General features: G+C 35.6%; 1 protein-coding gene across 1 annotated transcript; it reads left to right on the forward strand.

Moving 5' to 3' along the window:
* Positions 1–851: 851 nt before the first annotated feature.
* On the forward strand, positions 852–13,512 carry EFHB (EF-hand domain family member B; the record flags this gene model as incomplete). Its single annotated transcript, XM_080364193.1, has 13 exons — positions 852–1,085; positions 1,200–1,262; positions 2,289–2,432; positions 4,078–4,258; positions 4,870–4,980; positions 6,040–6,169; positions 6,548–6,631; positions 8,340–8,407; positions 9,779–9,933; positions 10,751–10,958; positions 11,330–11,536; positions 12,071–12,252; positions 13,348–13,512. The coding sequence occupies 13 exons, from the start codon at positions 852–854 to the stop codon at positions 13,510–13,512; spliced, it is 1,932 nt and encodes a 643-aa protein (XP_080220319.1).
* Between the last annotated feature and the right edge of the window lie 1,223 nt (positions 13,513–14,735).

Genomic DNA, 14,735 nt, shown 5'->3' on the forward strand with positions numbered 1-14,735 from the left:
ATAATTGGTCTAAGCTTTAACTTTTCAAGGACTTTAAATAATTACGACCATGAGCCAGCACTGTGCCCTTGTGGCCAAGAAGGCCAATGGCATCCTGGGGTGTATTAGAAAGGGCGTGATTAGTAGGTCGAGAGAGGTTCTCCTTCTCCTCTACTCTGCCCTGGTTAGACTACACCTGGAATATTGTGTTCAGTTCTGGGCCCCTCAGTTCAAGAAGGACAGGGAACTGCTGGAGAGAGTCCAGTGCAGGGCAACAAAGATGATTAAGGGAGTGGAGCATCTCCCTTATGAGGAAAGGCTGAGGAAGCAGAGTCTCTTTGCCTTGGAGAAGAGGAGACTGAGGGGTGACCTTATTAATGTTTACAGATATATAAAGGGTGAGTGTCATGAGGATGGAGTCAGGCTCTTCTCAGTGACAACCAATGGTAAGACAAGGGGCAGTGAAGGCAAAGTGGAACGCAAGAGGTTCCACTTAAAATTAAGAAACTTCTCAGTGAGGGTAACAGAACACTGGAACAGGCTGCTCAGGGCAGTTGTGGAGTCTCCTCTGGAGACATTCAAAACCTGCCTGGACACATTTCTGTGATTCCGTGTAATTGGTACAGCTGCAGTTGAACCTAATTATTCCTTAGATCATTATGGTTACAAAATAGCCTGCGTGCAATTTGTTTCCTGGATTTCTCAAGGAGGTCTAACAGGGTGAGGGATGGTGAGGGAGGCGCCGGGAGGGCTGTGAGAGGCGGCTCTGCCGCCCATCCCGCACGATCGCTCCCGTCGCTGCCTGCAGGTGACGCGGTGGCGCCGCCCGCCGCCGTTACCAGGCGAGCAGGGTAACCGGCCGCCGAGCGGCCATGGCGGAGCAGCTGCGGCCCGTCTACGAGGGGAAGTTCACCGACAGGTTTCCCGAGCTGTCGGCCGTGAGTGCCTTCGCCCAAGGGGTCCCGCCGCTGCCGCCTGCTCGCCCTCTGCGCCTTTTTGCGGCCGGGGTCTCGCCGTGGGCTGGGGGAAGAGGCTGCAGGAGGCGCAGCTTGTGGGGTTGGTGGGCGCACCTCGCTGCAGTCACCTGTCTCTACCCTCAAAAATGCGTGTGGGACAGTTACACAACATCTCATGCAAGGTGTCAGATCCCAATTTGACTAGCTGTGCTTGTTAATACAATGGGTTTGGTTATGCCTTGTTTTTTTTGATGGTGTTTTTAGGCTGGAAAGTTGTTTCCCACTGGCGAGACGGCTGCAAATTGTCTCACTGAGGCTTTACCCAGGGTGAGTTTTTTTTTTTCAGACACTCCTTGCGAAACTTCTGTCATAATTTCCCGTTAGTAATTGTGCTTTGAGACAGACCTTAAAAAAAAAAATCAGTGAAACCCTGTTTTGTTTTTTTTTTTCTACATCACTTCTCTGTAGGAACTACAGGTAGTTTCTACAAAACACGTATAATATATATGTAATAGCTGGTAGAATTGTAAAACATTTCTGGCAGTTCTTTTACACTCTACGTGTTTTACAAGATTGATCATGCCTGCGTAGTTGAGTTTTGGACAGTTTTTCTCTGGTAATACAATTATAGCAATTATTATTAGGAATTATTATTACTTCTGATGGAGGTCCTTCTTCTTCATGAAGGATGCCCCTCAGAATTGTGCTTGCCACAGGTTGTTCCCCATATCCCTGAAGAATTAGAGAGCACTGAGATACAAACATCCCTTAATTAGCTGCTCTCCCTTTAAATGGGTAATTAAAAAACAAAACCAAACCAAACCAGAAAAAATACCCCCTCAAAATAACCCCAAAAGAACACCACAACAAAACCAAAACAAAGAAACAAAAAACAAACCCACTAAAACAAAAAAAAAAAAAAAAACACCACAAACAACCGAACAGAAAAACCCATCAAAGTTGTGGTTAAAGTAACTTCTGAAATTTTTTCCTGGGTGGTGGAATTGTCAATCAAGCTGAAGGTTTCTGAAGGTAATAAATGTAACATCTACTTTTCATGAAATATACGTGAAGAAGCTGTTATCCCTTTTAAAGATGGAACCAGATAGTTGAAACTTACCAACTCTTTCATTACTTTTGTTGCTGGTTTGATACAATTTAGGCTGGGCCATGTTGACTTTATGCTCAGAACATTGGCATCTTCAGGAGTGCATGCATTACAGCCCAAAAAGGTCTTCATATTTTGTTCTTACCTCTGTGGAATCACACCAAAATGACTGCAGTATATTTTCTTTTCATTAATATTTTGTGAATATCTGGTGTAAAATTGTTTTTGCTTTGCCTTGTACATAGCCTGTTACTCCAACTACTGTGCGAAAGTTTCGAAATACAACAAATCCGGCTCCTGGTGTTGAAAGAATATTCTATGGCAGAGCAGATGATCCTGACATTGCAGCTCACTTGACACATGGCATAGAGTCACGTACTTCGCCCAGTGTAAGAATGTGACTCATTTACTTTTGTTTAAGAATGGATCACTTAAGAACGTCCTTAATAAGTGCAACTGATTTCTTCATAGTCAGGGATAAAGCTACATTTACACTGTAGCATTTCACAACTGTTGTGGATTATCTGAATTCTGAGGTCAATTCATAGGATTTAACTAGCATAATTGAAATAGGAGAACTCTTGTAGTTCAATGACTTTCTCTTATCAGTGACTTAACTTTTTCAATGACTACTGAATTACTCATTTCAACATTTAAGTAAACAGTCTTCTACCCACAAATTGTGCTGCTTTCTTCTTTACTGATTACAGATGTAAACCTGTTGAGCTCTTAATGAGAGCTTCTATCTGAGAAGGTGTTTAGAGTTCAGTGTAGTGATTATGTATCCTTTCTTACCATTGTGTTGAAACTGATTTTGTTAGCTAAAAAGTGATGTTTTGGATATGTCAGACTATTTTGTGTGTATATAAATGCTGATTTTTGTCACAGTTATTGTTCAAATCTCTAAAAATGACAGTTGTGCTAGTAAAAGACACTTTTATGATGCATTTAATCAGCTAGGCTTGTAAATGTAAAGTTTTCAATTTTACAAACGAACTTGGGGAAAAGAGGAGTTCAGTTCTCAAAAATGGGTATTGAAGTTGAAACACATAAGTCCTGATATCAGAGGATATTGGATAGGACATTTATTAGGCATATCCAAAATGAAAAAAAAAAAACAAAAACATCAGGTTCTTAGTGCCATTTCTTGGAAGTTTTACATTGAATGGCTTGATTTGTTTAGCCTGTACTGTCAGTGGAAGACTGTTTCACTTTTCATTATTAATTAAATAGTAACTGGAGGAAGAGTTGGAATCTCAGTGAGTTCTCTAAGTGTGGGTTTGGATCCATTTTATTTGCCACTACTTCTTTCTGTATTCCTTTATATAATGTTCAACAAGAGTCTTATACTATACCCTCTCTAGACTACCCATTACTTTGATGGTTAGCCTGAAAAATCAAATTATTTGGGAAGTTCAAAATACCCTGTTTTGACATTTTTGAACCTTTTTTTGAGATTTTCTTTTTCCCCCTTGAAGTTTGCCTAATTTTACAATTAACTTCTATTTACCCAAGCCCAATGTCTACACTGAGAAGAAAATTTTGTCTAACCTAGTGCTAAACTTTGAAAAGAGAACAGATAGTCTTGACCACTAGACAATAGATGATTTTAATCATAAGCACCAGGAGACTTTGATTCAAAGGTGTTACAACTATAATCATTTTCACACTTAAGCTTTTGGCCATATTATAATTTGACTATAGTTTCTAGTATTCTCTGAGAACAGAATGGCTGCAGGCTGAAATTTTATGAATTAACAAGTGGAAAAACTCACATAAAAGTTCTGTCTCACGATATATATTTTATTTAGCTGGAGATTTAGCATAGCATTGGTTATTAGTGGTCTTCTCTCAAAATACAGTTTGTTTTGCAACTTAGTAGATAAACATATGTAAGTGTAATCATGTAAGATCTCAGAACACTTAACAATCAGACTTTTGTTCTTCTGTGTATGAGGGGATAGCCATATTGAGGTGTGAATTAATAAATTTTGCTGCTTTTCATGCCTCTTGTGTTTTTCGTGATGTCTTTAGGTAGCTTCATTGGTAAATCCACCTCCTAAAACTAATTTCCAACAAAAAATGCAAGACAAAAAAGAAGCAATCTACCTTAGTAATCGTCAAGCACCCTTGGGCAGATCACATGATCAATCTTCTATGTTACCTAAGAGCTTGGATATCATTAATACTACATTTGGAACAAAAGTCATCAAAGGTAGGAAAATTTAGCTTTAAAACATATTTCTTCCAAACACAAGGTAATCTGGAATTTAGTATCTAGTACATATTTTGTGCTTGCAACAATTCCATCTTAATAGAATAGTTGTTATTATACCAGTTATTGAAAGGCATAAAAATGTACCAGTATTTTTCAGTTATGATGAAGAAACAAGCAAGCGAGAATACTTGGTAACTAGTAAGACTTTTGGCCCTGTTCCTTTTTATTTCCCTGGAGATGTGTTTAGGTAGGTGAGAACTTACCTTTTTTCAGCTATTCTAATAGGTCTAATAAAAGATATTATCTTTACCTGTGAATCTTTCCTCCATAGACTGGAGAAAATCATGTGTGTGCTGAGCATGTAACATTGCAACAGTTACGGTCATCTTAGTTTTTCTGATTTTTTTTTTTTATTCCTTCTCCCTAGTCCTATGTCATTATTATGTATGATTTCTATAGATTGAAAAGAAGTGTGGTAAGAAGTATCATTCTTCCACAGTATTATCCTCTTCTCTAATAAGATATTGTTTAAAATTAAGATCCCACCAAACAAAACACCGCCCCCCCACTTACCTCCCCTAACCATATCTTTATTCCTTACTTTCCAGATGCATCAGCTGGAGAGCTCGTAAATCCACCAAAAACTTTTGAGGAAGTGGATAAAGAAGCCAGAGAAGGACATGATCTGTACATTGTGTCACACGATGACTATTATGCAGGTAAGTTCAAAGGCTGATAAGAAACTGCATAACGTTCTGATATAAATAGAATTGTTTCTCCTTGAGTCTTTGACACATATTGTATGCTACTTTTTGAGATATAAACTATTACTTTTTGCTACTCTATTTATATAATCTTGTAATTTTATTTTCTTTCTTCCCCACATTCCTTTGGTGTTTTAGTGGAATAGTTCATTATGTTTCTGTCTCTTTCGCAACTTCTATCCACAAGATCATGGAGAGTCCAAGCCAAAATGAGACAGCAAAAAAAGGTGTCAAATATGTGCCCTGGTTTTGAATAATAACATAAAATTCCATGCTTCCATACAACCATAGGAAGCCCTTATCAGCAGGCATGCAGTGAATAATATTTTTTTAAAGTTCTAATTGCCATATCTTTCAAAAGGTGATTGAAAAGAACTTGAAGAAACAGAAGGACATTTTTTTTTTCTGTGACAAGAAATGTGCATGCAGCTTACTTACATAGACTACTTATGTGATATTCTTGTATGTGAAACTTCATTTTATGGGCAAGACTGGATTAATAGATTAGTGAACAATGAGGGTAATGTCTTGTTTATAGTGAAGTCAGTGGTGGAATTTCCATTGAAATCAACATAGCAAGTGTACAGCACCTCAAAAACTTTTTTTTTTCCTTTTAGTATTTTTGGTTTTTAAGAAATAGTAAATTAAATGCTGCATGTCTGTGCTCGGGTATGGACATTATAAAGTTATTTTTTTTTGCATAACCTTCACTACTTAGGCTGCCTGGTATTTTTTCACTAATTCTGTTGGGTTTGTCTTTAATCAGACATAAAAGGATATCCAACTGTTTTACCACCAAAGCAGTTTTTGCTTTATATTTTGCCTTTTATTGACAATGAGATTATTCCTAACTACTTAATAAGCATGAAGAATGCAATTTAGTTGTCTCTAATTGAACAGAATTGTTAATTAGTTATTTGAGGTTTTTTGTAATTGCTTTGTCCAAGATTGAAGATACTTGGAACTTCTTTATTCCTGAGGTGTTTAATGCAGGTTGAAACACTTTTTCCACAGGAGAAGCAATAAATAGGAAGTATGACTCTCCAAACTTCTGCAAGTCTTTTCTTTATGGAATAGAAACCCCTCACTTTGATGATGGGCGAAATGTCTCCAAATGCTTAAATTGGCTTTGTGACCTGCAATCGTAAGTTGCAAGGAGTTCACTAGTTAATTAGTGGTGTGAGTTCTTAAGAAGAGTGAATCTTTGTATTTGAAGATAATTTTACATCTCACAATCCCATCTTTAACTATATTGAATTGAATAGAAAATGCAGGGAGACATTTTCACGATAGTTTATCTAAATCGGTTCTACCATAGTATAACAGCACTTGGGATGTGTTTAGTATTATGTAAAAACACCTTTCATTTTATATAGCAAGATTTTTCAGTTACTAAATTTGTGTTTGTCTTGCAGAGGAGTTGCTCTTTCCTTCTAACATATATTAATATATATTTTTAAAATATTATTGAGAAAATGGTGAATATTGTTAAATATGTAAGAGTTATTTTCATCATTTGTAGGAAGAGAGCAGCACAAATCGTATCAAAACGAAGTGATGATTTCAAGGAAAAATTTCAGCCTCAGCTTGGAAAAGTCCTTGATCCGTAAGTGAGCGAAGATACATTCCAAGAACAAAATTCACTCCCATTTGTGAAGTCTCTAGTGTCTTTTTATGTCGTGGGTAAAATTGTAAATGTGCACTCATTGCTTCCACTATGTCAGTCAATTACAGAAAGCGATTTTCTACTTGCACTGATTAGTCTGATAAACACATAGGTTACTGATGAGGGCTGTATTGTGTCTGTATGGTGAGCTTAAGTCTTATTTGTTTAAAGAGTCTATATCTGAATTGATCAGATTGATGTGCACCAGGAAAAATTACAAGCATGCTGTAACACTTCCGTATTTTGCATTTAGGATGGTTTGCAGGAATGGAAATGTCTCACCTATTGTTTGGGGATTTTACTATTTTTCTTACTCTGACCCTATTTCTGGTTATTTTTGTTACATTAACTGTATTCTCACTTTATTAATTCCTTGGAAAAGGACACGTAATTAAATTGTATTATTATCTAGCTGCATATATCAACTCTCAGTCATATCGTTACAATGATTCATAAACATTGGGTGATCTGGAACAGCTTTTTAATTTTTACAAAGCGGTGCTTATGAAGGGCTATAGTAGTCCTAAGGTACAGTGTGGTCAGGATCCAGCTGTGCTGCAAATCTAAGGCTCCTGAATGTATATGAAGACTGCCTTTGCAGATGCTCCAGATTTATGCAAAACTGTAGCTGGAGTCTTGCAAACTACATTATTTGCTTTGGTAGCGAAATTTAATTTTAAGCTCAAGACTACAGGCTTAAGTAACACTGGAGAACTATGTTAGTAGTACCTGTAGGGAGTGAATGCAAACATGACTCGGTTTCTCTTCTCCCCTTCTCTGCATCCTGCCTTACTGTGGAGTAGATTTGGAGCATGAGCAACATGAGACAATGTGATCAGTCAGAGAATATTGGTTGCAGTGCAAACTCAAACCCAACACTAATATTACAAGACAGATACAAGCTAACCTAATTTTATTTAGTGAATTTTACACCATCCACATCCCATGTGTAATATGAAAATGATAAAATACACAGTAGTTTTTAGATTACAGTGCTTCCATCCCTCTGTGGGTTTGTTTGCTTGCTTTGTATTTTGGAACAAAGCACTGATTTTTCTATTCAATTTTGATGGAGACTTCTGATTCATGTAACAGTTTTAATTATTAAATGTAGAGATAAAATTAACATTGCATCTTTTTCAAATTAAGAAATAAACAGTTATTTAATGTCAACAACAGCATCTTAATGTTCTGGTAAATAAAACAAGGCCAAGTTTTGTAGGTGGATATAGGCTTGGTTGCTGGTTTTGGTGGACACAAGTTCAAGATCTGGTTTGTCTTAAATTTTCCTCTTTGACTAGTATGTTATAAGGACTTTTCTCACACATTTCTGTCTTTGTCGTAGGAAAAATAGTCTCTGCTAAAATACTTTTTTTTTATTTTAATGAGCATAAATGTTAAAAATGTTAATATTTACATTTGGGTGTGTTATATTATGAATAGTAAATGTTCTAAACAGGTTTATAAAGGGATACTTTTTTGGAATAGCAACTTTGAAGCAAAGTGTTAATAAACAAAGTTCAGGTGGACTGTGTATCATCCTTAATTATATAACAGATGATTACATATTTTTTAATAGTAGCATAGGCTTTATTTTGGCTGTTAACAAACTATTTGGCAATTAACAAAGAAATGTGCTTATTGACAGTATAGCAGAAACTATGAATGTTCCCCCAGACCATACATTTGGAGTGTTACTCCATCCAGATGAGTGTGGTAAGTTCAGGGGTAGAATAACATCTTATCTTGTTGATGAAACTATGCTGAAGTAATTAGTGTTGGTTGTGTAGTATATAATTTTCCTAAAATCCTAGAGGTGAGGTACAAAAATGTTCAAGTGACATTAAATTTTTGGAGGGAAAATTTGAGAAGAATTGAAATTGCTAGCAGAAAATAAATGAATGTCAGAAATGAAGAAACTTTAGGTTTTTTTGTGATTTTTTTAAGCCTCGATATCTGAATGTAAACAAAATGAGAAATGGCAGAAAACTCATATTGACATCTAAGTGACGAAGTTAAAATCACTATTTAAATCGCTTACGTGTATTTTCTCTCAATGATTTTTCCAGCACTTCTATTAAAAAAAAAGGAAAAAGTAACAAGCATTAAATAATAATAATAAGTTTTTGAAGGTAGTAGGGAGACAGAAAACAGAAGGAAATTAAAAAAATTTTTGCTTTTTATTACAACAAAATTTTGAAAAGTAGTAAACTCAAATAGTCAATGTTGGGATTGATGGTGTTTTAATGTTATGTTTAATGACTAGGGAATACAGTGAATATTTAGGCAGCAAAAAATGGAAGTGGCTCAAAGTTATTTAATTATTCAAGACCAGAGAAGGCTTCTTCAAATTCTGCATAAGTTTTTATAAATACTTTACTATGTGGGGTAATAGAGTTAAATATTTTAATTGTGTAGGTATGCTTGTCCTATAGAGAATAGCAGAAGGAACCGAACAAAAGAATTCATTATTAACAAGTAGAAATAATGCATGTATATTGCTGTTATCATAGAAGGGGATTAGGTGAGTTACTGCTATTTGTTATTGGACCTTGGGAACTGGGATGAAGATTGTAGCTCAGTGTGCCAAAGTGTTTAAAAATAGTAATAAAGTTAGAATATGTAGAAAATGGGAAGAGTAACACAAAAATAGTACATTGTCTTTCTAGAAATCAATGGTATATGTAGTTCCCTGAAATATTCAATTGACTTTTCCATTGGTTCATGTGAGTATCCTCAAATACAACAGACTGGCAGTGATAGGTTAATCTGTGTTCTTTTGTGTTCAACTATCTGAACATCAAGTAACTTAATGCTGTCAGAAGCTTTTGGAAGCAGTGGATGGATTTTTGAAGCCTTATTAAGATATTTCAAATATTTTATATTAACTGCACACGAGTAGAGAAATCATCATATGGAGCATTTGATGTTTAAACAAAATGCCCATTTCAGATGTTTAGCAGTGCTGAAAATCAGCATCTTGAACTTGAAATTCTCCTTTTCCCTAAGAGTGTGAGCCTTTTTTTTTTTTTAATGTCCATTTTCTGTATATGCATGACTAATTGAGAAACTGTTTATTTTTTATAGGAGTGGGTGATCTTATTCACTGCCGGCTTCCCTGTGAGTTCCTACGTGGTAAAGACAGAGAGCGAGCTGTCTTGACTGCAGTTCGGCAAAGTTTGAAGAAAGTTAACTATGAGAATTTTGACATGTTACTAGAAGCATTCAGGCATTATGATAAGGTTAGCGCTTTGAAAAAGTATAAATGTAAAGGAGTGTGTGAAATTAGTACTTCTGTGACAACCTGGGGATACAGACACAAAGAAACACAAGTATAGTAAGTCAAATACAGATGAAGACTATAAAGAAAAGGTAACTTTATAGTAATTGTATGTTTAATATACTGTTATATGCTGTGGAATTAAACACAAGAGTATTTGGAGTATCCAAGTTAACAGCAAGCAAGTGACTTGTGAGCAGGAGTATTCTTAGCATTTTTTTGCAATTCAAAATCAGGTATTTCTTCCTAAAATAAATATGGTTGAAGGGATTATGTTCCTATTTTCTTCCAAGCTGTACTTTTTGACTGAATCACCAAGCATCAGAATTTAATATATTTCCTTTTTTTTCCTTGCTGTAAAAAAAATATAATTGACATTTAATATATAATATTAATTGTAATATATACAGAATGACTGATGCCTCACTTTCAAAGGAAATCTTGGCTTTACCTCAGCATTTATTAGTAGATTGTTATCTTGTCACAATACTCTGTCACTCTGACTTTCTTTTGATCTCAAATCACTGTATTACTTGTTGAAAACTATTTATTAACACTTTTATATTTGGATTTTTGATTTCTATGTTACTCAGGGTTTCTTTTTCGACTCAGCAATGTTACTTTTCTGAAATGATGTGCCTACCCCTATCTATCTATCTATCTATCTATCTATCTATCTATCTATCTATCTATCTAATCTAATCTATCTACATTTGTATATTTAAACATGCATTCCTTTTGGTGAGGCATTTTTAAACAAACTCTTTTATTTATAATAGAATGGTGATGGAATGATAGACAAGGAAGACCTACGAAAGTCCTGTTTTCAGCTTAATCTGAATCTAGATGATGAGCTCCTGGATTCCTTGTTTGACTATTGTGATTTGGATAAAGATGGTCTGATTAATTATCTGGAGTTTGCAAACTTTCTGAACTGGAAAGACAAAATGGCTGTTAAAGAGTTTGAAGAAAAAATAATTACAAAAGGTAAATCACTTAATACTGGGAAATTATGGAGATGATCCTATTCTTACAACAGCTATTGAAAGAACATTGCTGACAGAGTAGGTGCTCTTTTAGAGGGGTAGGATTTATATTGTATTTAATCCTTGCCTGTCACCTGCAGAGCCTCAGATACAAATGTATTTCAGAACCCTGGAGTTCTGTATTGCATGCTGATAACGTCCCATAAATCAGAAGAAAGTAAAAAATCTCATAGAATCATTATCCGATATGTAGATTAATTATCTTATGTGGTCTACTTTATAGTTTTTCAAGGATTCAAGCAATGTTTTTTACCTCTTGGTCTGCAACGTGCTGATAATAAATCCTGGCCGTACCATAACTTCTGTTTATAGGGAAAAACTTAAATGCACCTGCTCTGCCTGAAGACACAAAGACAAATGAGGAGCCACTGCTGAAGCAGGAAGATCTTGTGTTAAAAGAACCAGGAAGCTCAGAAAAGACACCAAAAACGCTTACAAGATCAACAGATCGTGTATCTGCAAATTATAAAACAACTTCTTCTCAGTATAATGCCGTCGTAGGTGGTCTCCCAACAACCTGTAAGTAAAATGGACTGTACTTCTCACTTCTGAGCGTTGTTTAAGACAAAACTGGGAAAAAGTTCAGAAACTATTGCTACAGGTTCTACTAATGTACCATAGGGAATTAATTTATCTAATCTAAATTTGTTTAGGATTGTGACTTGGAAGTTGACATGTCTTGGATGTTTGGCATGGTTAATCCATTCAAAACACAAAAGTTAATGTAGATGTCTCTGAGAAATTACTAGTGATTTTAGGAGAGCAGTATCTCATTGGAATCACCTAAAATGTTCTTAGCTGGAAATACTGGATAAGTACTAGAACATTACTGAAAGATTTCCTGTTGTCATGCTTCATGATATAGCTGAAGTGAGGAATTCTAAAACATGAAAAAAGAGATGAGGAATAAAATAAAATAATATAAATTCTTAATTGACCCTATGTGAGATGAAGTATCAAATTTGTTCTTATTTCACACAAAATATTTTATCATCCCTGGCACTATCTTTCCACACAGACTTTCCCATGCTACCTGTTGGTTGATTCCCACAGGTTATCGAGTGTGTGGTGTTCCAACTATTCGCTCAGATATTCCTGCTCCTCGGATTCGCCGCGTCAATGACAGAACTAATTATGGTGATGAGGCAAATGCTTATGGATTATTGTTCCCTTCTGTCTTCAGTCAAAAGGGAGTGTATGAAAGCGACTTTTTTAAAACAAGACCAAAGGAAGAGGTATAGTGTGTTTCTTCAGAATATTCTTCCAAGATAAACATATCTCTAGCCGTGTAGGAGTGGCAAGTCATATTATCAAATAAGCAGGTTGTAAAATTCCGTGTTGGAACATTACCATCTTTCTTTACATTCATTCAACTATCTGAAAAATTTGTACTCTTCACATTCATAATTATTCATAAAGGTGGTAGATATTAATTTTATTGAGATCTAACTTCAATAAGTAATATAAGGAATTATGTCAAGTTATTGCTACTCACATGCTTAAATGCTGTATCACTGAGGGGTGCTAATTAATCTAAGGCTTAAGAGTCTATGACTCATCATTGCTGCAGTGAGAAGAGCAAAACAGTTGTGAAATTTCTGTCCTTGCCTACTTTCAAATTTCTGAGCAAGGTCCCAAGTAATGGTAGAGTTACCCCTGCTTTGATTAGGTAGTTAGGTGGATGATATCCGGAGATTTCTTCCAACCTGAGTTATTCTATGATTCTACAAGTAGATGTCTTTGAAAGTTCCACAAAAAGTTCTTTACATCTTTAAAACTAGTTTCTGTCACAGAGGCATGTTCAGTGGAAAATTTTACCCGAGGTGTCTTTCCTCAAACAAACTTGCAGGTTTTACTAGTGACAAATTCAGCAAACTGCTCAAATAGACCTTTTAAGTGCTCTGCTGAGTCAGGGTCGTAGATGCAGATCTGCAAAAGATCTGTGAATACAATCATTTAGCCTGATTTATGTTGATAACTGCAAACAGAAAAAATGCAATGGATAAACAGGACCTAACCTGGGGCTTTCAGAAAATTTTTCCTTTTCCCTGAATCTTCTGTTTTTGATTTTTCCAATGTTGAAGTTGCAGCGGCATTACTTTATTAACTAAAGACAATTTTGTACACCACAGCTTTCATCCCAAGAAGATTCAGATTTACGTAAATAGGAACTTCTTTGGTTAAGGATGCAGGATGTGGTCTGTAGTTTTTATTTAAGAGAGGGAAAATATTCTTTGGCAAATGGAGTCTGGATTTTACATAAACTAAATAGATATTGCTAATATAAATAAAATGCTGACCAGAATTACATGAACTCTATTACTTTGTAGATTAAACAAATTCTCTGCAACATGGGTGTGTACACTTCAGATGAAAGGTTTGAAGAGATGTGGAAGCAAGCTGGTATGACACATCAGAATGAAGAGGTTTGCGTAGAAAGCATCATGAATGTACTGGATGAGATACATGGATCACACACAAAACCCAGATGCTAATTTTAGTCTTCAGGCATTGCATTTATTTAAATTGACACCAGTCATGATTGCTGAATACAATAAACATTTTCAATATCGTGTGTTTACAGAAGTGGAGTTCACTGTTTCTTGTCTTTCTGAATAGTGGGTTCATCATATATATATGAATCTTGATGCAGTCATTGTAGTTAGTAGGAACTGGTATCCACAGGAATAAAACAGGATACCACATGTTTATAAATGGAATGCAAATATTTATTTTATCTTCTTTATCTTTTTTACAGTGTTTCGAAGTCTAAGTAACAATACTTTGAGCATGGATACATTTTTTAATTGATCTTTTCTTTAAATAATCTAGTAGGATTTGGAGGATGTTGCTAACCAAAAGTTTTACTGAGTCCTACAGTTTTTCTCTATGTCTTAAATAGTAGGAATGCATGTGTAATGCCAGCTTAGGATTTCATTGTAATGCTTTACTCACGCAATTGTTACAATTCCTGTTCTGCCAGTGCTCTAGGTGCCTGTAATTTACTAGCTTGTTATGTGAGATTCACAAGCCAGACCCTTTTGTACATTATTATTGTGGCATTAATAGTCGCTGTCCTTCATCAAGTAGAAAAAAAATTGCTTCCTGGTATCTGTAGGGAGCAGGTGGTGGAAATGCTGCTTTATGAAGGCAGCTTCTTTCCTGCTGTGAATGAAAGTTGTTCTGTGCTGTTGTTGCCTTCCCATCCTTCTGGGAACCCTGTGCATGCACTGAAAAGCATGCAGGAGGCAGACTGTGAACATCCCAAGTGAAATCATGACAAAGATTAATGTACTGGTAATTTCCATTTAATTTATCGTGTCACGATTTTACCACCTCCAGTGACATTCTCTAAAGATCCTCTTTTGCTCTTGTAAGGTAGGAGGAAAGAGTCCTGTACCTTTGTTGTGATATGCTTCCAAAAACATCAAACAGAATTACTTAAAAACCAAAACATTGTTTTTCTCCTTCAATAGGAAATTTTAGATGAAATGTTTAAGCTCACTTCAGGGGGGAAAAAAAAAGTTACCATATCTGCATGTGTGTATATGAGATCTGTTGTGTTTGTTCAGCAGCTGGAAATTCTGTGTTTCTTGAACCTACTGTAAAGATACCCACTTCCATTCCTCTACTTTCCATAGAATCTTTTCCTTTGTCAGTGAAATGGAATTAATGTTTTTATTGGGCAGTCTGCTAAATAAGTCTGAGAATAAAGAAA

This window comes from Nesoenas mayeri (genome assembly GCF_963082525.1).
Source record: "Nesoenas mayeri genome assembly, chromosome: 2".
NCBI classification, from domain to species: domain Eukaryota; kingdom Metazoa; phylum Chordata; class Aves; order Columbiformes; family Columbidae; genus Nesoenas; species Nesoenas mayeri.